Source organism: Notamacropus eugenii, chromosome 3 (assembly GCF_028372415.1).
Source record: "Notamacropus eugenii isolate mMacEug1 chromosome 3, mMacEug1.pri_v2, whole genome shotgun sequence".
NCBI lineage: Eukaryota > Metazoa > Chordata > Mammalia > Diprotodontia > Macropodidae > Notamacropus > Notamacropus eugenii.
The window spans coordinates 72507286-72534853 of record NC_092874.1 but is presented as its reverse complement, the minus strand read 5'-3'; the positions used below and the strand labels follow the sequence as shown (position 1 = coordinate 72534853).

Genomic DNA, 27568 nt, shown 5'->3' with positions numbered 1-27568 from the left:
CTTGGTCTATTGCAGTAGCCTCCTAATAGATCTGCCCAGCATCTCCACTGTCTTTCATGTTCCTTTTAGAATTGACTTTTTAATGTGTCTGTCCATGTTGTTCCTCTGCCTCCAATCCTTAAATGTTTCTCTGTAGCCTACCAAATAAAATTCACACTCAGCCTAGCATTCAAAGTCCTTTGCAACATAACATTAGCTTCCCTTTCCAGTTTCCTCATTGAGCAGGCCTACTTGGTATTCTGTATTTACTTATGCTGTCCATGAAATATTCTTCCTTTGTGAATTCCCACCAGTCCTTTGAAGTTCAGCTCAAATGCCATCTCCTCCCTGAAATCTTCTCTGATCTCCAGTAGTTAGTTGTGACTTTTGTCTGTCCTTATACCGCACATAGCGGTTTTCTCATACCTCTCCAATGCCTGTTTTGTGTTATTTGTTTGTGACTTTCTGGATTGTGAACTCTGAATGCAGAAACTGTCTACTTCAACTTTATATGTCCCCACCTAGAGTTAGTATTCATAATACTAACACATAATAGCAACTTAATAAAAAATTTTTCCATCCCCACCCCACACTAGAGAAGGCCACCATTTGACACAGATATATGTGTGTATGGATGTAAAGCCATACTATCCATAGTTCTGTTTATCAGTTCTTTCTTTGGAGGTGGACAGCATCTTTTCTTACAAGTCCTTAGAGGTTGATTTGAATTTTATAATACCCAGAATAACTTGGTTGTTCATGATTGTTTTTAAAGTAGTATTCGTGTTACTGTATGCAGTATTCTCTTGGTTCTGCTCATTTCACTCTTCATTATTTCGTACAAGTCTTTCCATGTTTTTCTAAAATCAACTGGCTCATCATTTCTTTATAGCACAGTAATATTGCATTACAGTCATATGCCACAACTTGTTTAGTCATTCCCCAATTGATGCATGCCCCCTCGATTTCCAGTTCTTTGTCACCACAAAGACAGCAGCTGTAAATATTTTAGAACCTCCAGGTTCTTTTCTTTTTTCCCTGATCACCTTGAAATAATGGTATTGCCTTGGAATAGTGGTTATTATACACAGTTTAATAATAACCCTTTGGGCTAGTTCCAAATTATTCTCCAAAATGGTTGGATCAGTTCCACACTTCCACCAACAATGTATGTTAGTCTCAATTTTTCCACATCCCCTCAGATATGTCATTTTCTTCTGTCATTATAGCTAACCTGCTAGTGCAAGATAGAAATTGCATTTCTCTAATCAGTAATGATTTAGAGCATTTTTCATATGACTACATGTAGTTCTGATTTCTTTATCAAAAAACTGCCTGTTCATATCCTTTGACCATTTTTCAATTGGGGAATGACTCATACTCTTAGAGATTAGACAGATTTCTCTTTATGTTTGATATATGAAACCTTTATCTGAGAAATCGTCTGTAAATTTCCTCCTCAATTTTCTGCTTTCCTTCTAATTTTGGCTACAGTTAATGAATATTTGTTGAGTTATCATCTAAGTCTGTTGTGCCTTCTAGTCACACAACTTATTTTTCTGTGTGTTTCATGGATACATCTTCATTTCCTGGTATTCAATTCAACCTTTAATTGATGTCTTTCTCCTTCAGAATTCTTTTCAAATTTTCATCCTCTTGAAATCCATAATATTGAGCAACTATCAATTATTTTTAGCCTTTAATACTCAGTTTTCACTTTATTTCCTTTGTAGCTGTTGAGTCTTTCTTACCACTTTTCTCACTATATAGATGACATTCTTTGAAGGCAAAGACCATTTTTGTTTTTTTCTTGTCCTCTCGTAGTTTGTACTTAAATGTAACTGATTACATGCTGTAATGATGCATTTTATAAGATAGAAAGTTTTATAGCACTAATTGGAATAAAGAGTATTATGGGTCTTTGCCAGACCTAGAGGCCTGTGGGCTACCCGAGTCTTTCTTACCTCACCTCCCGAGGTCTTCGGCTGGCCACGCCGGGTGCGCATATGAGAGAAAGGACGTTCCAGAGTCGAACAAGGGTTGAGCTTTATTTCAGGGTCTCGGTTACAAGTGCAGGGGATTCTTCCTTAGGAGGGAGAGAGAGAGGGATCTCCCAAGGAGGCAAAGATCTTACAATAAGAGATTGGAAGTAGAAGTATAAGTGAGGAGAGAGGGGGAGGGGAGAGAAGAGAGAGGAAAAGCGGAGCCTTGTTGTCCTGTCCGCTCCGCACCCCTCCCCCAAGAGAGCTTTCAGGCTTTCCTGATCCTACTTAAACTCTTCAGCAGCATCGTTTGCATCTGAATACCGTGCCTGTTAGGTAACTAGGTGTGCTCCAATCCGGGACAATCTCGAGGGCGGGGAGAGCTCTCTCCCATCACGTTTCTCACGGGAAGAGGCGGAAATACACGAGATAGCTCGGTTCACCGCGATTCCCAGCCGTTTCCTGGGGGGGTCTCGTGAGAACTCTAAGATTTAGAAGTTCCCACCTTTACCCGCCCGAGACTGTCTTCCTGGAATTGAGCTTCCATCCCCAGCAGGTCTTGTGTATACATAATTGATATATGTGATATACTCCAGACCAACCTCTTGACACTCACTGCAGTCAAACATAATGGGCTTTATTAAGCCAGTCTTATTTTATGTGATTAAAAACCTCAAAATGCATCACTTTCATTTTCTGATAGACTTTTCAGAAAACTTTAACTTAGGAATTGACTTAACTTGTGATTTTATTGTAGCAAGAAAAAGCTGATCTTATACGACCGAAAAGGAAATATGAGAAAAAGCCCAAAGTCTTAGCCTCGTCTGCTGCTGCTGCTCCACAACAGACGAGCCCTGCTGCACTGCCAGTCTTTAATGCTAAAGATTTAAATCAGTATGACTTTCCCAGCTCAGATGAAGACCCTCTCTCCCAGGTAAGATTTAATATCTCTGTTTTCAGCATCACAGAGGACCATAATAGTATAGTTGTCATGGTTTGACCCTCTTTATTTGATGTGTCCAAAGGTTTTGTCTGGTTCTTCTGAAGCTGAGGAAGAGAATGATCCTGATGGCCCTTTTGCTTTCCGTAGGAAAGCAGGCTGTCAGTACTATGCTGTAAGTGAAAGAGTTTTCTTTTCAGTTAATGATTTAAATTTGTTAACATTACTATAAAATACTTAGTTTGTGTTAATTGTCTTTTAGCCTCACTTAGACCAAACTGGCAATTGGCCATGGACTAGTCCTAAAGATGGAGGATTAGGAGACGTGCGCTATAGATACTGCTTAACTACCCTCACTATACCCCAGAGGTGTATTGGATTTGCACGAAGACGGGTTGGGCGTGGTGGAAGGTAAGAGTTATTTAATTATTAAATATATTTATAGGACCATTTTAGATGATTTTGTAACTTCTGTATTGCAATTTTCAAGAGTCATATTCTAGGTATTATGTTTGGTTTGATCACCAGCTGACTGCCACCTAGTTCTTGTCTCTTTGTGAGTCTGCAGTTTATATTGGAAGCAAAACTACTGAGATCTTAAAGATTGATTTATCTTAGCATATAGCAACAGGAGCCAGACTTTAAAAGAAAGAGACATTTAACAGACATTCAGTAAGCAAATAATGAGAAAAGTATCCCAAACACAGAGACCAACATGAGCCCAAGACATAAATGCAGAAAAGGATAAATTGTACCAATAACAGAGAGTAGACCAGTTTTATTATAGTATAGAATGTGCTTATAATAAGATTATGGATTTACAGTTAGAAATAATAGCACAGACCATCTATGTGAATCCTTCATTCTATTGATGAGGAGCCCAAGTCTCAGAGAATCGCCACCAAGATTAGTAACTGGAATTAGGACCCAGATTCTTTGACTCCAAATTCAGTACTCTTTCTGAATACTAGATAAAGGAATTGTATTGATTTGGTGACAATTGAGAGATACCAAAGGCTTTTTGAGCTTAGAAGTGACATGAAAGAAATTCTTCTAAAAGTAGTATCAATACTGGATTGGAGGGGGCAAAGACGAGCTTCAATCTTGCTGATGACAAACATTCCAGGGACCATGTTGTGGTGGCCATAACTTGATTATTTCAGTATTCCTGTGGACTAATCAGAGAGGAGTCATTTATAGCTGTTTTCCAATATCTTTGGCCACATTGCATTTCTTAGAGATGAGGTCCAGACATGATGTAAGAGAAGCTAGTATATGTGAGAAAATGAGTAAAACGTGGTACTTTAGTGAGATAATTCTCTTCTCCCAATAGCATGCTAAAAGAATATTAAGCTGTTAAATTTTTATTTTGTTGTTGCAGTTTGATTTCGTTTAAATATACTTATTTCAGAAATATTTGAACAGAATTGAAAGTGTAAAAAGTGTTAAAATTGAACATACATTTCTAGAGCACATTTTCCCCTTAAATAGATGAAACACTGAAAAATTATAATCGCATGTTACTCCCCTCCTCAGCAAAATGCAATGATTCGCTGTTAACTTGAAATACCAACTGTGTTGTTTAGTATTTAAAGTCCTAAACAACCAGGCTCTGTTTTCTTTGTAGCTTTATTATACTTCACTCTTGTTCACAGTGTGTCCAGATAAACTGGGTTTCTGTTGTTCACATGTGACGCTGTCTACCATCTTCATGCCTGTTCACAGCCCTCACTCCTCACTCCCCCTACTCAAATTCACTCCCTCCTTGCCTCCTCTTCTTAGTTTTCTTCAAAGCTCAGCTTAAATGTTGCCTTCTACTGGAGGTTTTTCTTTGTCCCTCTATCTGCTAATGCTTCTCCCCAATAATCCTCCTGCCCCCCATTTATAGGGTATTTATATATTTTGTATAGGGCAGTTAGATGGCATAGTATGTAGAGTGCTGGGCCTGGCGGTGGAAAGATGTGAGAGCGAATTTGACCCCAGATCCTGTCTATAAAAATGGTGGTGGTAACAACAGCACCTTCCTCCCAGGGTGATTGTGAGGATCAAATAAGAGTAATTGTAAAGCATTTAGCACAGTGCTTGGCACGTTGTTGTTATTTATGTCTATGTTGTATCTCAGGTAATAGGAATGTAAGCTCTTTGAGGGCAGCGACAGTTTCAGTTTTCTTTCGTACAATCCTTGGTACAGAGCAGGTATTTAATAAACATTGGTTGATGGATTGATGGTGTCCATGAAAGAGAAAATTCTCTTGGTCCTTTGTTGTGGAAACCTTTTTAAAAGTTTCCAAACCAGTCACAACATTCATAATTTGAGATGAATTCATACAGAAAGGAATTCTTTTGTCAGCATAAAAGATATCTTCTAGGGACTAGGACATGAGGTCTCCTGTCTTCATTGCTCCTATTTGCCATTGTCCCTTCCCAAGTCAGCTTGGGAATAGAAATAGAAATCTAATTCAAAGAAAATCTTGAGCACTTTTTTTCCTGGAAAATATGATGGGTATATTATGAAATATGCTGTTGCTTTTAAATGGAAATCAGAATACAGTGAAAAATTATATTTATTTTAAGAAAGAAAACACTGTACATGTTTTTAGACTTGAATTTTTGGAACAGGCCATAGATAGAGTAAATGCCTAAAAGACTCACTGCCCTAGAATAATTTTATTCATGTACATGCGTACTCTCTCTCCCTTTCCCCTCATACATACATAGCATACACACATGTTGTATGTTGAATTAATTTTAATAAGGCTATACATGTCCAGCATTAGATAAGTTGAATTTTCATAAGTCAAAAAGATGATTAATTTTACACAAGATGTAAAGAAAATTAGGACATGTACCAGGATACAACAAAAGGTTATACATAATAATTTTTTGAAGCTAACTTTTGAATGTATGGTTCTTTTTGATAGTTAATAAGAGGAGAAGAAATTATTTCCCTTTGGTTTTTAAATAGTTGTGTAAATTTTACGCTTTTATTTTTAGGGTATTACTGGACAGAACTCATTCAGACTATGACAGTATGTTTCGCCAGCTGGACTTGGAAATGCTTTCCTCCCCTCAACACTCTCCAATCAATCAATTTGCCAATACCTCAGAAACAAATACCTCGGACAAATCTTTCTCTAAAGACCTCAGTCAGATACTAGTCAATATCAAATCATGTAGATGGCGGCATTTTAGGCCTCGGACACCATCCCTACATGACAGTGACAATGATGAGCTTTCCTGTAGAAAATTATACAGGAGTATAAATCGGACAGGCACAGCACAACCTGGGACCCAGACCTGCAGTACCTCCACACAAAGTAAAAGTAGCAGTGCTTCAGCACACTTTGGTATGTTTGTTTTAATACATGTTTCTGTTGAAATGTAAAGTTCAGTTTAGACGCTTTAAAATATGTTCATATTATTTTTGTGCTCTGTGTTCAAGGTAAATCTTAACTTTAAGGCACTGAAAAATCATTTGGGATCCAGTTTTTATTTGGAACATTTTGTATAGTTTATATACAAAGGCAATTTGTCACTCTTTTTAATGTATAAAATTCTTCAGAATGCACTTGATAAATTTTAAGATAAATAAACTGTTTCAGTTTTATGTCAAAAGTCACCCTACTGTGGTCTCTAAACTGTTACTCTTTTGCACTTGGGTAATTCTCTAGACTTTCACCTCGTCTAGCTGTAGGCAGAAATAATAATGATTTTTATGGCCTCTTTTATTGACTTAGGCCAAAACATAGGAGTAACAATAACTTGGAAAGGGCCAACAGTAATTTTTGGATGATGAAATATTTCTAAACAAAAGGTTTCTTCCATACTTCTTTTCAGATGACATCTAACTTATGGCTAATATACCATTTTAAAGAATGTCTGCAATAAACACTCTCCACCTTATACATTATCCATATAATCATAAATTCTATCTAAAACTTTTTCATAATTTGAAACATATTGAATATAGAAATTCACTGAAAAGAAATGTTGCCACAGATTTTTGTCACCATAGATGAATTCAAACATAGAATGAAAGATGCTATAAATTGGACTAATTTATCCATCTCACAGCTTCCAGGATTATGTTTAAATCTTCCCAGAAACATTAATATTCTGTGAGGTCCCCCAGTAATCTAGAACAGTGTTTTTAATGGCCTTCTCTATGAATAAATTTGAACTTTGAGGGAAAGTTTGCTGCTGTCATGCACCACGAAAAACACTTTTAAAAGTCAGCTAGTAATAATTCAGACCAACATTTGAAATCACTCTGAATATTTATATCATGTATCTTGACCTAACGATTCCATTAATAATTTGCCAGTAAATGTTTATTGATATATACAGTTCTATTAAATTTAACATTGATGCTGTTATAGAACCATTTTGCTCCTGTTTTAGTTTAAAAATTAAGTTGTATATCATTTTTGCATGTGTTAAGTTGTAGGGTAAGTTACTTTTTTTGTTGTTTTCTCTAAGACAGCAGATCCAGTAATATTTTTCCTGATTACTCAAATTTGTAAAATTTTTAAAGAAAGATTTCTTTAGATTATTCTACTGTTTTCTTCCTGAAAAGGCACATATATCATGAAAAATAAAACCTTCTTCATCAAGTTAGAGGAATTAAAATTGGGATGATGGTGTCCTTGTAATATTCTATTCATTGTAAACAGTTTTTTGTATGCTGCTAAAGTAGACATTGGTGTTCTAAAACTAATCTGCAGAAGAATCCTATTGTGCTTTTCTGATGAATATTGAGGAGGTTAGCACTAGGTTATTTTATCAAAAAACTGGATGTAAAAAATCTTCAGTAGTTTACCTTAAATGATGACGTGTGGAGTCTTTTTTTAGGAGTGTGTTTCATTTACTTATGTAATTTTAGTGAACTAGCTAGCAAAAACATTTTTTGTCTTACATTGTTTAATCTGTTCTATATGACTGTACTGTATATTCTTTAATTGTTGCTTATGGGTACCAAATCTATAATAATACTTCATTTGTCTGGCATTATTTTGAAATGAAATGTTCCTCAAAGTAAATATTCTAGATGCCTGGGGTTTTACAGCTTTCAGAATGAAAATTTTTATCATTTCAAATATTACAGACTCTCCCGTTGGCTTCTTAAATTATACTGAACATAATTTAATCTTTTCATGATCAGTCAGTCATCATTATAAACATCAGTTCCTGTACTACATTTGCGTAAAAGCTCTTAGGGGATATTTGACTGTTTATAAACCCCTGTGCTAAAAAAGGCCCCAAACTGCTTTTGAATTTTTTTTCTTTCCCTTGCTATGAATGTCACTTCTTCTGCTGTCTGCATGCTTTATTTGCATGTGTACTGCCCCTTGGCCTCACCTCACCCCGTTTGTGCTGTTTCTAATCAGTTTGCTAACAAGCTGGATTATTAACCTTGTTAGAACTATAGGCAAAATAAGAGGAAAATAGATGTCAGAGTGCTGACCTGAAGGTCTTCTCTTTGGCCAAGGTGCATGGATGGTCCTTTATTGGCGCAGTCTTTGTAAAGTCTTTTTCAGCTTCTTAACTTTTTTTTTTCCGGGTAATTCTTAGTGTCCTGTTTTTCTGGATAGCTGAGATAGCTAGATAAGTGACCTGTGGATAAGCAACTTATTTCTCTGGATATAGGATGCCATAATTTTAGCTAATATTAAAGGAAATTGGGGACAGGTTTATTATTTAGTCTGTATCTAGAACTTCTGAAGGCCAGTTGTTAGGTGCTTATGGTGGGAGACTGATATCATTGGTCTGCTAAATTGAAAGTTTGATGTAGGATTTTGTAAATTTTTGTAAATATCCAGTGGGTTTTGATATCTTAATTTTTCATATCAGTGGGCTTAAAAGCACTGATTTAAATTAGTTTCTAATAGCAATGTGGTAAATAACTTTATCTGTAAAATCATAAGCTCAAAGTTTAAAAGATCATCATTATTCAAATTCTATCCTACAATCCACAAAGAATCTATCTTCCAGATTATAATATTTTTCATCATCTACAAAACAACAAATTTTAAACTATATTAGCAGGGGGGAGGAGGAGGAGATAACATTACTAAAAATATTGACTTTAATATCTTGCCTAGCATAGGTGGCAAGCAATAGTTTTATTGAGAAGCACTTACAGAAAATTAGCTGTTAACCTTTGGATTTTTGAAAATTATATATATATATGTTTGCCTATATATACACATGTATTTGTTTGCTTGCCACATAGCAGTTACTAATAAATCTGCCTTTTGAGACTGGATCTCAGCAGCTTTGACCTGCCCCATTTCCGACTTGGGCTGGTTCGTTCCTCTTTAGGCAGCATGGTAACCCCCTGTTTCCAAGTCTTACTTACTACATTGGTGCCAGACATAGAGCAGATACCAGATTGGCGTTAACCCTACTGGAATTCAGAGCTTCCCTAGTCAAGCTACCAGCCCATTCAGCCTCAACCTCCTCCAATAGCAAAGATTTCAGGTGGTGCCACAGCCAGCAATATTAGTCTTATTTAGGCAGCATTTTATGTAGAAATCAAAACGTATGGGGGAAGTCACTTTTGTAAAAGAATAGTGACTTTTAGAAATTACAGATTTTTCTGTATAAACTTCAAACTCCTAGTCAGAGATTTCTTCATCATTTTAGATACATGTTTTCTAACCTTCATGTCTTGACTTAAAAATTTTGGTTATTTTTATCAGTAAATAAAATTTATAGCTAAAATGATCTATTCCAAGTCCAGATAACTAAAGACTTAATATCTAACCACTGATGGAAACGTCTTAAATTTCAGTGATGTAACTTTGTATTTATGGATGTGAACTTTTTCAAAATTAATTTAGACAGGACACAGAGAAAGAAATTTTCCTTTAATATCCACTTTCATGAGTAATAGCCACTTTGAATCCTGACCTCAGCTTAATGCCATTTTGCTTTTGCCCAATCCTTCATTGTAGACTATAGAAATTTTGCTTCTTAGTTTTATGATGTTATTTAGTTCATTCTCAAATTATAAATTTTAGTAATATTTTTAACTTGCTTTTCAAATAGTAAACTATATGAAAAGTAGTCTACACTTGTGTTAGGACATGGTACACTTGTGCTGTAACTTAGAGTCATAAAGGGAGGAACTAGGTAGGGTTATTGAAAGTGTAGACAACCCAGCACAGTGATCACAAGTGGTTAGTCTAATGCTGTAAGAAAACAATTTATACCCAAATTAGTTTAAATTTTAAATGGTACCATTAATATAGAACTTTCTGAGTAACCCAAGCAACCTAGAGCTTTCCAGCTGTCATGTTAGTCTTGATCAGTTTGAACAATCGTGACAAAATAGCGTATTTGAGATTTTTATGTGTGATCATCAGGTTAAACTTTCGCTTTGGGGTAACATGCAGCATAAAATGTTGTAACATAAAATGTTAACTGGGAAAAATAATTCCAAAAAGCACTGATTTCTTCATCGGTCATATTTTTTGAGCATATGTTGCTAAAGCAGAAATTTTGGCATCCCCTTCCCCCAAAAAAACCCCAGTAATAGAATAAATAAATAGAAGCTAAAGACATTTTGATCTAACTTCCTCAAAGAGTTTTTTCTTTTTAGAAAATGTGTAAGCTCTTCAATAGAGCATTCTGGTTCAGAAGTACCTCCTGATGCCTGGTTTTTATAATATTTGCCACAAGTAACAGCTGTTTGGTACATTAGCTGCAGATCTCTTCTTAGCAATCTTAAAATCTTCTTTTATTAAAAAAAAAAAACATTTAATGTAAGAATGCTGTATCGGGCTCTAGTGCATTCAGCCCAGGATTATATCTCTAACCATGATAATGAATAATAATTTGTCAGAGGGGAAAAATTGTCCAACCTAATCTCAGACTCCAAAATTTAAGAGGTATGTTCCTAAGAAGTCAAACTACTTTCCCTTTCTGTCTTTGTGATTTGTCATCCATGAATTTACTAGAGTTTATTTACATTTTCAGCTTTATATCTCCTCCTGGAGTACAATCTAAATTAGTACTTAACCTGGATTTGTTATAAATTGGCTTCTCATATTTCAAACTTTTGTTCTAATACTCTTTGTTCATCTTATCCATATTTTTCATAATATTATAGACACTAATAATTTTTTTTGCTAAGTTTAACCATTGCACATTAAATATCTAAATTTTTTGAAATTTACTTATACAGCAACTGCTATTTGTTTAACCCAAACTCTCTTCATTATCTTAGTTACTCCTCTGTAGATCTCCTTTATCTGTCTTGAGATATAGCAGCCAGGACTACATAGTACTTCCAGATTCAAGCATATCATGGTTTTGGTGAAAAAGGTAGACTCTTTGAATCTTGGAGTTGGAAAAAGGATATCATATGTTATCTCATCAAACTTCCCAACAGATTTAAAAAAGAAAAAAAAAAGGCACTTCAGTAACATCTCTTCAAGATGAGGAGTCTGAATTACCTGTTTATTTGTTGAACAGCTAACTCACAAATGTTAGGAAATTCTTCCTCCTATTAAACCAAAATTTCTTTGAATCCTCCCACAAGTACTAATTCTGCCATGTAGATATTTGGAAAGAACTTTATGATTTTTCCCCTTCCTTCCACTTTTTCAAAAGAAGTACTGTCATGTTAATTTCTCTTTTTCTCTACTTGTACAGTATTTTTTATTTTTAATCCCAGTATAGGACTTAATAGTTATTTTTAAATTCAGTCCTATTGATTTGCAGCCTTTGTTGCAGCCTACACAGATCACTCTATATCTTCTTTGATCTATAGGACAAATTTCTAGTTTGATATAAATTTGATTAACATGCCTTTTAGGTATATTCCTGAAAGTGGAAAATTCAAACATACCCCCAAATGCTCAAAACATAGCTTTTTAAATGAGTAGAAGGGTAAAGACCTTTTGATAAATTACCTGAAAGGGTCTTTATTTTTACTTTTCTCAAAAAGATCTTTTTTCTTTTTTAAAATGTATAAATTTTTCCTTAGAATCTTGGGGTTGAAAGATCTTATACTTTATCTAGTTCAGTCCCCTATTTGAAACATGAATCCCCTCAATAACATCCCCAAGTTTTTAACTAGTTTACATTTGAAGATGTCTAGTAATGAGGAATTTGCTACTTTTTAAGGCAGCCTATTTTACTTTGGAACAGCCCTAATGGTTAGAAATTTTGGTTTATATTTAGTTAAAATCTTCCTTCCTGAAATTTCTATCCATTGGTACAATAATTTTGCCCTGTAGAGCCTAGTAGAACATGTCTAATTCTATTTTCATATGACAGTCCTGCTGTCTGATGGGACTGAGAAGGGAATTGCCCCATCACATCCCTGCCTAAAAGTATTTACACTGAGTTAAGCATCCCCGATTCTTTCAGCTAATCCTGGTAGGTATTGTTTGAAGTCTTGTTTACTACCCTTTATAAGCTACCCCAATTTGTCAGTCTCCTTCCTAAACTGTGGTTTTCTAGAGGTCATCTTACCCAGAGCAGAATACATTTATACCTATTAAAATGGCTTTAGATTTGGACCATCTTTGTTGAATTTTTTTTCATGTTCTCTCCTCCATCTTGTCGTATAACATTTGGTGTCTTTCAGCCAGTTTTCTAAGGCTCCTAGGTTCTTTTTCTGAATCAAAACAGAGAATCTATAATTAAAATGCCTAAAAGCATTTTCCTACTTTTGTCTGTAGTAAAACACACCTACCATTTCCTGTCACGTTACACAGCCCCAGACAGCATGATTGTCAGAGTTTCACCATATAGGAAAGTCCATAAGATTTATATCTAGAAAGAGATCTTCGAGATCATCTAGTATAGCCCCCACATTATAAAATGAAAAAATTGGATTTCAGAGAAGTGAAATGATTGGCTGTGGATCAAACAGGACAGGTAGAACTGGGATTCTAGAACCTACATCTGATATTTTTTGTGCTTATAAAAAACTAGGATTTTATAATTAGGAGGGCTGTTGGAGATCATTTAGTTCAGTGCCATCAATTGGTAGCCAGGAGAGGAAGAGTGACTTGCCCAGAGCCACACTCGGTCACTGGCAGAGTTCAAGGAATTTGTCACATGCAAACTTGGGGGGTTTTACTGTACACTCCCTCTTTTAGAATACTTACATACATGCTGAGACCTGGGCAAGCATAGATCCTCAGTGAGATTTCAGCGTTAGTATTTGTACATTTATACCTACCTTTCAACTTCTACTATAAACTTCTACATCCACCTACCCTAATCTGATGTCGTTTTTCTCTGGCATTAGACTTAAAACTTTTTATAATTCTTTAAAAACACAAACGACATAGCTTCCCATGTCCATATTACTTATTTACCCACCTTCCCAAATACATTCATAGGATAGTTAGACTTGAGCCGTCTTAGAGAATTTGTGATTGTTTGATTCCTTCCAGTTAGGTTTTTAATGAGCCTGCCTTTTTATTTACAAATTCACCAAGTTGCCCTAGGAAGAAGATGAACCTCAAGGTTACCTATGATGCTTCCCTGTTCTGTACCTGCTCTTATGGAGATAACAAATTGGAATCTAAATTTAAATTTTGGCATTTCTAGCATCAGCTGAAAATAGACAATCATACAGATGATCACTATTGATCATAAGTGCATATTATTTTATTTTTACTTTTTATTTCTATTTTTTAATTTTAAAATAAGTAATTGTTAAAATAATATTTATTTCTAAATCCACAACATTAATAGAAAACAGCTTCTGTCAGCAATTAAAAAACACAGAACCCATAGGAGATATACCTTGTTAAATTGAGATTTAGATAGTGATCAACAAATGTGGGAATAATAGACTTTTATTTCTCCTATTTAAATAGGACAAAAATAATATTGAAATATACTGCCTTAACTTCAGCCTTCTTGTTTATTACATATCTTAAATTTAGGTACTCTTGAGAAATAATGTTATCAAAATTTCTAAAAAATAAATCATTGATAGTTGTTACTGATCCTGGGTCTCATAATTTATTAGATTTTATAGAAAAACAATGGGGCAACCTTCTTTAAAAGTCATAGCGTAAAATTATTGACCGTGAGGCGGTCATACAAAGTAAGACTTATTTCCATTAAATGAAACACTAAGGAATTGATAATACCTTATTTTAAGCAAGTATGCATGCTTTTAGTTGCCAACAAAAGTAACCCTAAATTGTTACATCACCTAGAGACTCTATTCTGTATACCTTACTGAGCCCTCACAGACCATTTCAGAAAGCAAGCTCTATAGTAGTTCTCATGTTGGATGGAGAGCTGCTTATCTTATCTGCTAATGTTAAAGGATAACACAACACCAAAATTTCTACTTACAGAAGTTCAAATAGAAAGAAAATGGTAGGGAAGAAAAATCTTTCAAAGATCTGTTACATAAGAGATAGAAGAAACAGATAGTAACACATTTTTCCCCCTGTTGTTTTCCCTTTAGCCTTACAAATATAGTTCAGCTAAGTACAAAAGTCACGTACACATACCCCAGATGGCCAGAGATGTAACATGCCTGTCTGCTGCTTTCTAATCCCATCGAAAAATGATAGAATTAATACCCAAGTAAGAGTGACATTACTGTTTACCAGATTGAAGCTGTGTCCTGGGGGAGAGAGATCCTTCATGAGTTACATTTGAAGAACTTCAAATTTGATTGAATATTCGGCTAACCTTATCAAAATGCAATTATGCTATTTTTATTTTTTATTTTTTTTAGTAAAAAACGTATTTTGAAACCATATTAACCTCTGGATTCAGGAAATCTGCATGAAATACAGATTCCCTGCAATCCCTAGATAGAAATGCATGATAACTTTTTTGTTTTTAAACTCTTACCCGAACATTACAGACTTCTTAAAGAAGCCTTTAAGCCTAATGTATTGTGAATGTATGTGCTTTTTTTCCTTCCTTTTTTTTAATTGGCAAGAAAGGTTTCCTTTAAAAATTGCACACACCCTTTTTGGGGGGTAATAAATGAAAATTTTTTTGTTTGTTTTTTTTAGAACTGAGCTCTCCATAGACAAACATAAGTAGCATAACACAGTGTCTTTCCTCAGACATCATTCTGTACAGTAAATCAACATAAACAACTCCGTTCTTATTGACTGGATTTTTTCCAGGTGGGTTAATTGGGTGGGGAAAATTGGGTAATTAACCTTTACTTTTGGAGCCTCCTTTCCTCCTGTTAGATTTAGAGGATGAATTCTTTAGAAAAAAAAACACAACAAACCAACAACCTTGTATGCTTCATAGAGAGGGAATTTGTGTGATAGGTAAAATTAGAAACAATGTAAAATGATGAATATCTGTAACAGAACTGGTAGGGGTCATCCAGATGCATTGGAAATGTAATGCGGATGAAATAGAAACTGGTTTTAATTAAACTTATTGCTGTTAAGCTCTTGAAAACTTAAATCCAAACCTGTGGGTATGAAAGCTGGTGTTAATCTTTTACACTGTCTAGCCAAGTGTCACCGCTTTACAGAAATACCTGGGAAATGAGCATTTCATTTTCCTAGGATTAGGTCAGGAAGTTATTTTGACTTGAGCCACTCTTGTAAAATGTGACAGGGTGCTTGCCAACTAGCAAACTGAGATAGATTTAGTTTGGAGGTGATACTTAGCAGGATTATGAACCTTTTAGGGACTCTGATCTTATACACGAAGGCTTTTTTTATGATGTTGGAATCTTTTGTTTTAGGATTTCAGAATTGTTATATCTCCTTTGATGCAGTGTTCTTTCATTCTGTATTTTGTTCAGCATTTACAGCCGAACAATACCAGCAACATCAGCAGCAGCTGGCGCTCATGCAGAAACAGCAGCTGGCACAAATCCACCAACAGCAAGCCAGCAGTCATTCCTCTGCCAACACTCCACAGGTGAGGGCTTCGTCTGTCTTTGATTATCCCTTGTTGTTTCCCTGCCAGGGATCATCTCTAATTGTCGCCTGTTGTCATAGAACCTTGCATCTAGCCAGCAGGAAAGTGGCTTTCGCCTGAATCTACATCATAGCCATTGTGTACAGGGTTTAGAAGGGACTCTGCAGGTGAGTGTGGCAGGTGTTGCCTCTGTCCCCTCCTTTAAAAAGCAAAACTTAAGAACATGGATAAATAAGGTAGAACCTTGTCTCCAAACCAGTGGACCTCTGGTCCACTTATATACCCCTTGAAAGAACTCCACATATCATTTATCATAAGCATTTTATAAGTTTTATCATAGACATCTATGTAATTTATTTTACTAGTTTTATTATATGATACCATCTCTACTGCTAAGAAAATTGCTTTTTTAAACCTAGAACATAGTAAATCCTGACTGTTTAAACATGTCATAGGTTTAATTTTTAAAAGCTGAGATGTTGGTCCTTATTGCACTGAAAGTAGAGATAAGTTGGAAGCCTTGAGCCTGTGAAAATCAGCATTTTGTAAGAACTATTCTTTCTTTTATGTTTTGTTTTGGTCTTGGTTTTAAAAGGGCCAAGTTTCCAGTATGTCTGGGCTAATCTTAAAAAGATTATTATCATTCAGTAAAAGCATTCAGCACCTACTATGTGTAAAATACTTTGCTGAGGTGCTAGGGTTGTCTCCCGTTCACCTCTACATTCTCTTTCCCCTCCTAAAGAAGCCCTTTATAGGCTCTGCTCTCAAAGAGCTTATTTCATTTTTAAATTCTCAAAGAACCTTCAGAAGTACATTTGAGGAGAGAATAAGGAGTGGGATAGGGGTGAAGAGGTATTAGTTTTATCACTAAAATCAGAGATAGATTGCTTAATCACTCAGTTGTGATTTCTGTTATGTTAGTGAAATATTTTAATGATTTTACTAGCTATTCCTCATATAGCCCTTTGAAGTGAGCTATTGCTGATTCCACTTAACCACTTAAGGATATTTGAGATTCATTGGGTCATTGACTTAAAGAGAGTATTATTAATTCAGACAATAGAATAAAATTCATAGCTCTTAAGTCCTCCCGAACAATATTGTATCTCTCACCATATTTTTCTAAATGTCAGAAAGCATCAGATTTTACTAGTTTACCAAGTTTGTTCTACTCTATCCTAACTTTGACTCCCCTGTCCTGTGCAGCTTGAAGTATCCATTAAGCAGTGACTAAGTGGTACAATGATTTGTGCTTTTATTTATTTATTTATTTAGGGTTTTGTTTCTAAGACATTGGATTCTGTTAGTGCTCAGTTTGCTGCTTCTGCTTTGGTGACATCAGAACAGCTGATGGGATTCAAGATGAAGGATGATGTGGTGCTTGGAATTGGAATGAATGGCATCTTTCAAGCCTCAGGTAAAGTGATGGAAATATTTAAGTTGGTCTTCCCATTTAAAAACACGTTTCTGCATTAGGTACAACAGAATTACATATTTTCTGAATTCTTACTTTGTTTCTTTCTAGGAGTTTATAAGGGCTTACACCTCAGTAGTACTACACCAACAGCACTTGTACATACAAGTCCATCATCAACAGCAGGTTCAACCTTGTTACAGCCTTCTAATATAACACAGACTTCAAGTTCCCACAGTGCACTGAGTCATCAAGTGACTGCTGCCAATTCTGCAACAACTCAGGTTCTGATTGGGAACAACATTCGATTAACTGTGCCCTCTTCAGTTGCCACTGTAAACTCTATTACCACCTTAAATGCACGACATATACCTAGGACTATAAGTGCTGTTCCATCATCTGCCTTAAAGCTGTCTGCAGCAGCAAATTGTCAGGTGCCCAAGGTCCCGTCTTCATCCTCTGTTGATACAGTTCCAAGGTGAGTAGGAAATGCATGTTCTTTTGTTCATTTTCTCTTTTGGAAATGAGAGCTATTAACTTAAAGGATGCCTCTTGCTGGTGCTCCCAAAGGCACCTTTAACAATGACAATAACCGTTTTTTTTTTTAAATATAGGTTAAAATCAGTTCTTCACTTGGTTTGGCGATTGAATTGGGGAATGCTTCGATGTTCTTGTTTAGATTTTGAGGCAGTACCGTGAGGTGTCACATACACGTATCTTGCATGCATACTTTCCCTTGTTTGATCAAAATATTCACCACCTTCTTTAAATTCCTCTCACAGTTCTGAGGTATTTCTGCCTTTCCTTTTTCTTAAGGCCAGTACCTTAGGGTACATTTCTTGGATTTGTTCCTTCTTATTACATCAGTTACCAAAAGTAAGTCCAACCGTGTCAACACTGGACTGATTTGTATATTTCATTCTTTTCTCTTTTTTTCCCCTTGAAATTTGAGAAATTTGCTTTTCTCCAATTTTGAAGCACCATTTCCTTTTCCTCTGAACTTTCAAAGATTGCTGGAGGTGACTTAGAAGTCATATTTCTAAGTTATTAAATGAGATAATAAGCATGATGCCTGGCATATGGAAGATGCCATATCAATGTTTATTCCCTTCCTTCCCCGTTCTTTCAGCACCAAGACAATGCTTTCTCTGCAACAACCTGTGGTTGATATAGTTTCCTAGGCACTGCTCATTAAGTCCAGAATTGTTTGTTCAAGTAAATATGACTGTGGTTGAAATGGGCAGATGTGTATTGGACTGTAGGCCCTAAGTGCTTGGCATTATGCTAAACATTTGGGGAGGATGCTAAGAATTGTAAGGCACTATCTAATACTGCTAAGGGTTTCATTGGGGGAATGAGATAAAGCTATGAAAATAGTCATAACAAAATATTAAAATAGATTGATATTTGAAGAGATTTCTTAAAATGATCACTATGATTGCAAAATGAATTGTACAGTAAATTCCTGCCACAAGAATGCAAAGAAAGAGCCTTAATTTTAGACTGGGGTAGAGAGAGAGGGCAGAGGAATGTTTATAAAGGAGGTGCCATTTGATCTTTTTCTTAAAAGGTTAATGCGTAGTGCTTTAAGGTTTGCCAAGTGCTTTACCTATTTTAGCTTGGCACATAAACCCTTTTATAAGATAGGAGATGATGCAGGTAAAGAAACTGAAGCTGAGAGGGGTGATATGAATTGTGCAGAATCACACAGCTAATAAATGTGTGTAGAAGGGTTTGAACTCAGTTTTTTCTGACTCCCAGTCCGGTGCTTTATATCCACCTAGTTGCCTTGTGACTTAAGGGAGGAAGACATTTTGAGAAGGTGGAATAGCAGGTATGAAAATGCAGAAATGGGAAAACATGATATTCAGTCGTGTCTGACTCTTAGTGACCCCATTTGGTGTTTTCTTGGCACAGATACTGGAGTGCTTTGCCATTTCCTTCTCCAGCTCATTTTACAAATGAGAAAACTGAGGCAAACAGGGTTAAATGACTTACCCAGAGTCACACAGGTAGTGAGTATCTGAGGCCAGATTTGAATCCAGGTCTTCCTGACTCTAGGCCCAGCGCTCTCTGCCTGGGAAAACATGGAAGTTTGTTGAATGGAACAGTGAGTAAGCCTATCTGGTTCTCGTTGGAGGATTTGGGAAGGGGAGCAGCTAGAAATAAGGCCAAAGCAGTAGGTTGGTAGGGAACTAACTAGTTAGGAGATATTGTCATTTCAGGCTTGCGGTGATAGGGGTCTGAAGCACAGTGTAATAAGAAGAGGGCTGTATTTGACCTGTGAATGACAGTTGTGCTTCTTAGTACTTCTTTGTTACCTGGAACTCCTCTTCCTGAGTTCTAATCTGGCTCAGACGCTTAGTAACTGTCACTTTGGGCAAGTCACTTAACCCTGTTTGTCTCAGTTTCCTCATCTGTAAAATAAAAATAAAATGTAGCGAAGCCCTTCAGTGTCTCTGCCAAGAAAACACCAAATCAGGTCAGGAGGAGCTGGACATGACTGAGAAATGACCCAGCAGCAGCAGCAAAGTGACCTGGGATTACACTAGAATCTCTAAGGTCCCTTCCAGCTCTAAATATTTTGATCCTGAGAGCTGTGGAGATGGGAAGGGGCCATGGAAAAGAGAGATTTCAGAGAAGCTGATAAGACTGATAGGACCTGAGTAGATGTGGCTCATATAGTAAATACAAGTTCAAAACAAGTTGTAGTTAAAAACTATTCTTTGGCTTGAACTTTTACCTTCAAAATGTCCATCCATCTCCCTGATTCCCGATAAGACTGCCCATGTCTGTTTCAGGTGGTTTAAGGGAAAGAAGCATCCTCTGTCAGGATCAGATTCAGCACTCACTAGCTGTGACACCCGGGGCAAATCCCTTGTCTGTAAAGTGAGGGTAATAACAGAGCTTATGGCTAGCTGGGTTGTGCGTGAGGGTCATGCAAGATGATGATCACAAAGCCCTGAGCACTGAGTCTGGCACATAATAAGTGCTGTATAAATATTCATTGTTGTTATTATCATGATGACTTCACATATGTTCTAGTCCTTACAATCAAGAAATTCTTGTTTATAACTAATCTAAATTCTCAGTTCATCTTCTCTCCTATTTTGTCCATAATGGAACTGACAAGAACAAATGTTATGCATAATTCAGATCCAGGAAAAAAGTAAGAGATTAGCCGAACTGATTCTCAGGTTTGTGGTGAATCACAAAGCAGAACATACCCTGTAACATTACTGTTAAGAAGCAGCAGCTTGTCTTTAAAATGACAAGAATGGTGGGAGTAATAGTTGAATTCTTCCCTTTTGTCATGGTCAGGACTGCCTTTATTGGCAATGACACAGACACTGACACTAATTGCTACAACAGCCTGGGAGGGTGGATTAAATCTTTCATGGCATAGAAGGCATTTTGCCATCTTACTTAAAAACGATGTGATTGTTGTTACTTTAAGAGAATTTTAGAGCTAGAAAGAGATTCTAGGGATTTCATAGTTTTGTTCTCTCAATTTTATAAATGAGGAAACTTGTCCAAAGATACATAGCTAGCAGAGCCACAACTGAAAATCCAAGTTCCTGGAATCCTACCTCAGTTCAGTTGTTTCCAAAAAAAGCCCTTTTTTCTCTAAACATAGTCATGTAGGATATATTTGAAACAAGTATATGGTATTTTAGAAGTAAGTTAACTAATGATTTTTAAAGAATCTGTATAGTTTGGTAAACTATTAAAAATGTTAAACCAGAACGCAAAATGCAAGTGTTTAATATCATATGTATTTTGGACTCCCTTTCTTTGGTTTTAAAATGCTCAGATGTTCTATAGTGAGTGTTTTCAAAAACTCCATCATTATATAAAATTCTTAAGTCTTCTAAGGTCTAAGCTTTAGAGTAGGACTGTTAAAGGTCTAGCTATTTGCTTCCCTCTTTTCCCATTAACTTAGAGACATTTTTTCATTCAGTTGTTTGATAACTCCTTACTACTAGAATCAAAATGAAGAAAATTCAAATTAAAGGCTGAACAACTTGGTTTTGTGCCGTTTAACAATATCTAAAAGTTTTGTAGAACTTGAGACTGTGAATTGAAACTCAAATAATTATGTTTTTAGTAGAATTGTATAAGTTATTCAAGTATACTATTACCAGTAACGTTGTTGACTAAGTTTCATAGGGAATTAAATACTGATTATAAATATTTATATACTGTTGTTTATAACTTACCCTTAGAGGAGTTAGTATTAGCATAATTTTATGAGATATCAGCTTTGTTTCCTTCCTTCTTTTTGTTTTTATAAAATAACCACAACTTTAACAGATTTTGTGCTGAAAAATTTATTGGTCTTTTGAATGTTTACATTACATAGTAAGTAAATAATGCATCTTCTCTTTAACAGGGAAAACCATGAAGCAGAAAAGCCAGCACTGAACAACATAGCAGACAATACAGTAGCAATGGAGGTGACGTAGTTTCCACAGGAATGAACTGCAGCCTTGGGGACTTGATTAGGTGCTATGCATCAGTAGCATTTTGAATGCAAGGGATGATGGAATGCAACATATGCGTTTCCGTGGCAGCTGTGGGGACTAGACAGCAATGCACATCTCTCATGCTTTGATTTTCTTTTCTTACTGTTAATAGGAAAGAATCAACATCTGTAAATTAAGCATACAGCAATTATCTGTACAGTACTGCATATTTGTAATACCCTTGTATATATGTTACTTGAATACAGAAATGTTCATTTGTGATGCTTTGCACTTGGGGTGGGGGGAGGGGGGGAGGGAAACAAATTGCAACAAAGAGTGTGAGATGTGAGATTGTATAGAGATGAAGTGTCATCACATCATGTGCATGGTGCGGAACCTGCTGTTTTATCTATTTATTGTGCCGTGTTTACAGTTTTTTGTACACTGTACCTTCATTGGTTCCTGTGCTGTAGTAAATGTGTTAGGTAGCTGTGGACTCCTTGGTATTTTGTAAATGGTATAACATAACTTGGTTCCCCTCTGGGTCCCTGAGTTTTCTGTGTATCATGTGAAAAAAAATGGTGACATACATACAGAATTAAACAAAAAAAAGGCATCAGTTTAAAATGGGGAATGTACTATTAAATGGGGATCTTCCTGGTCTACTATCATTAAGACAAGTAACAAGCTAAAGATGAAGTCTCTTGAATCCTCCCGTCCCCACTTACCCACAAAGGCGTGGGTGGTCTCTGGTACTGAAAGCACTAAGGTTATGTTGCTGCTCCACAAACAGCCCAGTAGTCCCATTTCCTTCCACACCAAAAAGTGTTAAATCAAGTATGCAAATGGAGTCCTTACAACTGGAGTTTATGTTGTCTTGCCCTTTTTTTAGCACACAAAATTGTATTTTTTTTAATTGTCGAATTGTTTAAAAGACTTCATTCTTTACTTGTTCTTCAGAAAAAGGATATAAGGGAGAAGAATGCAGTAATTGCTGTACGTGTATCATCATTCCAGTTTCTAAAAACAGCCAGCCAGCTTTTTTCCTTTTAAGATTCTCCAGAAGGCTGCAAGGCCAGAACCACAACTATCGGGTGCCTTCCTTTGGAAATATTGACCTCTCTTCCGTGAAGAGAATGGTACTTAACAGACGACTACTAGACTAGTGCTTTGTCAGTACCGAAGTCTGAATGCCCAGGCCAACGGCATACACTATCCTTAAGGTTTTTAATCCCACCTGGAAAAATTGTGACAGAACTCTCACAAAATAAACCCAGGGCATTACATGTTGGCTAATGTGTGGTGGTGTTCAATTTTCTTTTGGATATCAGTTCTCTTGTGTGAATAATTCAGATCTGTGGCTAATAAAAGGAGGGAGGCTGGGAATGGATCACTTATTCATCACTAAAATCATGGTGTGAACCAAAGGACAGTGTTATGGGGTGGTTGGGATTTCAGTTCTATGCTAATATTTTTGAGAAGTAACTGAGGGTGACAAATTTCCAAGGTAACCAATTCTAGATTTCTCTGAAGCATCTGAGTTCTCTGTCAGGGCTACCTATCTCATCTCACTCCTTTATTCTTGGACTAATCCAAACCAAGCAGCAATTCCATAGTATAAACATCCTCTGTCCCTTTGGAAATTCCACCAGAGAAAGCCTTTGCAGCTGATGAGGTGGAAATTATTCGCCACCTTAAACGCTAGAGTCATGCATGCGGCAGGTTTACCTTGAGGCCCATAGCTAATCACGATGTCATGACTGCTAATTCTGTCATTGGCTGTAAGGAAAAGCTGCAGAAATAGGTGGCACTTATAGCTCTAGGTACCTAGCTCTATCATCTAGCAGTAGCCCTCTGCTAAGGGTGGATGATAGTTTGTAACATATGGTTCCCAGTTGGTTGATGTCCATTCCCCAGCAGGATTTAGCACCAGAAATTTGACTGTTTAAGCATTTGTCCAGTTTTGTGCTTTACATACTTGAGGCCACACACGCACCCTCTACCTGCTCACTGACATCCCTCATCAGGACCACAAAGCAGGCAGTTAGGATTCTGGCTTTCAGCTACTGCTTGTGGCCCCTGATTAGTAAGGCCTTGAGACTACCCATCTTTGCCCAGGAGAATCAGTAGTTCTGTATATTTGGTACAATAAAAATTCATCCAGTGGGAGGGGAGGAATTGGTGGTGGACACTTTGATGCTTTCCTCTAAGGTCTCCCTGAAGTCCTTGGCATTGACCAGTGTGACCAAATTGAATAGTGGGTTAAGTGCCCCCACAGAAAGCTGCATTTAATGTGAACGGAACATGGGCTATGCCCTTTAGGTCTGTACTAGTACTTGGGTTGGACATACCAGTGGGGCAATTAGAAATGTAGAGAAAGGAAGGCTTGAGCCAATATTTCTAATCTGAGAAAGGTTCCTTCATAAGGCAATGTGTGAGGTCACTTAGTTTTGAACTAGAAGAGAAGTGTAACACAAAGGTATCTGCTGAATGAAGTGCATAAGTGAAAGAAAAATATTGAAGTATGATGAAAACCTTTGATTTTCTATCAGCTTATTAGATTATAGTATTATTTTAGGATCATATACTTAGATCTGGAAGGGACCTCAGAGGTCAGCTAGTCCAATCTCCTCGTTATACAGATGAAGAAACAGAGACCCAGAAGGGCCCATCTACTTTTATACAGACTCAGGAATTGAATCCTGGTCCTCAACACCAAGTCTAGTAACTTGCATACAACCCATGAGGAGCTGTAGAAATCATTTTAGATTATTCTCAGAAGATACTGTGTAAACAAAATAACTTAGACTCATGCACAATGTTATGTGAGCATGTTTATATGCGAAATGCAGTTTGGACTATGTACCTCAAACATGTGGAGCTAGAGATTCCTATTTCACTTTTCTCTACCATTCTGTTTACCAAACACTTACTAAGCACTTTCTATGTATTATGTGTGCTTATTCTTTTTTTCATACCAAAGTGAGTGTGCATTTTATTCCTTCCTTGAGTCAAATGTGATGAGAGTAAGCTTCATGTTTTTTCTCTCATCTCCCTCCTTTTTCCCTCCATGGAAAAGTCTTTTACTTGCCTCTTTTATGAGAGATAATTTGCCCCATTCCATTTCTCCCTTTTTCCTCCCAATATATTGCTCTCACCCCTTAATTTCATTTTTTTAGATATGACCCCATCCTATTCAACTCACCCTGTGCTCTCTTGTCTCTATGGGTGTGTGTGTAATCCCACCAGCTACCCAGATACCAAAAAAGTTTCAAGAGTTACAAATACTGTCTTTCCATGTAGGAATGTAAACTGTTCAACTTTAGTAAGTGCCTTATGATTTCTCTTTCCTGTTTACCTTTTCATGCTTCTCTTGATTCTTGTATTCGAAAGTCAAATTTTCTTTTCAGCTTGGTCTTTTCATCAAGAATGCTTGAAAGTCCTCTATTTCATTGAAAGACCAATTTTTCCCCTGAAGTATTATACTCAGTTTTGCTGTATAGGTGATTCTTGGTTTTAGTCCTAGTTCCTTTGACTTCTGGAATATCATATTCCACGTCCTTTGATCTCTTAATGTTGAAGCTGCTAGATCTTGTGTTATCCTGATTGTATTTCCACAATACTCAAATTGTTTCTTTCTAGCTGCTTGCAATATTTTCTCCTTGGTCTGGGAACTCTGGAATTAGTCTATAATGTTCCTAGGAGTTTTTCTTTTTGGATCTCTTTCAGGAGGTGATCGGTGGATCCTTTTGATATTTGTTTTACCCTCTGGTTCTAGAATCTCAGGGCAGTTTTCCTTGATAATTTCATGAAAGATGATGTCTAGGCTCTTTATTTGGTCATGCCTTTCAGGTAGTCCCATAATTTTTAAATTGTGCCCCCTGGATTTATCTCCAGGTCAGTTGTTTTTCCAATGAGATGTTTCACATTATCTTCCATTTTTGCATTCTTTTGGTTTGGAAAGGGGTTGCATTTGAATAGGCTCAGAAAAGGCTTTCATTCTCAGGACTTTTCAAAGGTATGTTGGGGGCAAAGGGATTGGTAATTAAGAACATGGTTATTCTTGGGGTAGGGCAGAGGTAGAGAGGACTAAGGGTAGAGGAGAAGGCAGTATGGTAATGTGCTGCATTTTGGAGTCAAAAGGCCTGCCTGAGTTCAAATTCTCTCCCACTTCAAACCAGTGTGACCATGTACAAATAGCCTTCTTTGTTTCTATAGCCCTCACTTTCCCTGTGTGCAAAATAGAAAAGTGAATTAGATTTTTATAAAACCTATGCATGCTAACATCCTATGATCTTCAGACAGAAAAGGAGAGAGCAAAATAGTCTGTAGGGAACTGAAACGAGAGAAGAGGGTAAGAGAGCATCTAGAGCCCCTCAATGAATTCTAGTCTGATTTAGGACAGTTCCAGCTAGGGTATGCAAATGGAACTGCAGATAGGATTGCAAAATGACCTGTTGTTTATTGATATTTGATCCTGGAAACTAGGAGAGCTGCCCCAGGCCTCTTGAAGGAGGGGCTGGATGAATTCTGAAATTTCTTCCAACTTTTAAGATTCTATGCATCTATACTTACACAAGAAAACTGGCTTCCATTTGTCTTGAAAACAAACATACCTTAATGCTGATTCCTTTTTTTTGTAAAAATAATCTGTCATATTATTTTCCTGAGGCTCAGTGGCTCTTGAAAAAAAGATTCTTCCTCACTTTTGTTTTAGAGTCTAGAAAGTATCTGTGTAATAAAAGAACTTGAAGCTTATGTCCAAGGATATGGAATCACTGGATTTATGAGTGAAAGCAATCTTAGAAGGAATCTAGTCCAGTCTCTCATTTTTACAAATAAGAAAATTGAAACTCAGTTTGAATGACACAAATATAATCCCCTCTATGTGTGTATCTACGTGTGTTTGCGTAAATATATTTTTATATCTATATCTGTTACAGTATATTTCTATGCATGCATATACACTCAGACTAAGATTAAGTCTATTTTTTCTGTGTTTTGTGCTCATTCAGAATCCATAGTCTCAGGAATTATCTAGGGTTAGGAAAATTTCTTGTAATTCCAATTATCTCTTGGATCATGAACCTAGAATAAAACCTTGGGAAACACCCACAAAAGCATAGTGTAGATGATGAACCTGTGAAGGCAACTGAGAAAGCACAGAACTACAAAAGGTAATGTCCAGGGCAGTATGATCAGCAGTATCCAGTGCAGCAGGGAGGGTGAAGAAAGGGAAACGACTGTCTGTCCTGGCAATTAAGATATCAGTGATAACTGTAGAGAGAGCACTTTGTTGAGTGATGAAATTGGAAGCCAGATTGCAAAGAGTGAGGTGTGAGGGAGAATAGGAAATGTAGGTAGGAGGCATAGACAAGTTTTTCAAGGAGTTTGAGGGGAAAAGAAGGGAAGAGAGACGGTAGATATAACCCAAAGGGATGGAAGAATCTTAGGAAGGCGTTTATATTTTTAAGGATGGGGCATATTTAAAGGCAGTAAGAAAGGAATCTGAATAGGAAACAGTAGAGGTGAGAGTGGGGAAAGTTGGTGGAGGATGCAATTTGTTGGAGAAGATATGAGGAGATAGGATAAAATGTACATGTAGAGGGGTTGACTTGACAAAAAGAAAGGCTTTGTCGGACATTGAGGGTCTGGGGGAATGAGAGAATGGAAGATGTCAAGAGGTTCTGATATGAAGAGAATGAGAAAAGAGGCAGATCACATTTAATGGTCTGTTTGTTTTCTCAGGAAAGTGAGGACTTCAACTGGTGAGGGGTTAAATGGAGATATGGGCGATTTGAGGAAGGAAAAGAATGTTTAGAATAATTAATTAGGAAAGAATAAAAGGACTGCTTTGTTACAACAGGAACCCATGTGAGATTGGGTAACATAAATTTGT

General features: G+C 36.5%; 1 protein-coding gene across 3 annotated transcripts in view; it reads left to right on the top strand.

The window, feature by feature from the left end:
• The window catches only part of EPC1 (enhancer of polycomb homolog 1), a 99527-nt gene extending 76567 nt beyond the window's left edge, over window positions 1-22960 (top strand). For 2 of the 3 annotated variants that reach the window (XM_072651939.1, XM_072651938.1), the window contains exons 7-14: window positions 2719-2895; window positions 2987-3076; window positions 3164-3312; window positions 5896-6248; window positions 15671-15789; window positions 17065-17206; window positions 17315-17681; window positions 21597-22163. In XM_072651939.1, coding sequence (XP_072508040.1) covers window positions 2719-2895; window positions 2987-3076; window positions 3164-3312; window positions 5896-6248; window positions 15671-15789; window positions 17065-17206; window positions 17315-17681; window positions 21597-21669 — 1470 coding nt within the window. In that variant the 3' untranslated portion in view covers window positions 21670-22163. Of the gene's footprint in view, window positions 1-2718; window positions 2896-2986; window positions 3077-3163; window positions 3313-5895; window positions 6249-15670; window positions 15790-15869; window positions 15957-17064; window positions 17207-17314; window positions 17682-21596 lie in introns of all 3 variants that reach the window. The other variant, XM_072651940.1, reaches the window with a different exon arrangement.
• Window positions 22961-27568: the final 4608 nt, after the last annotated feature.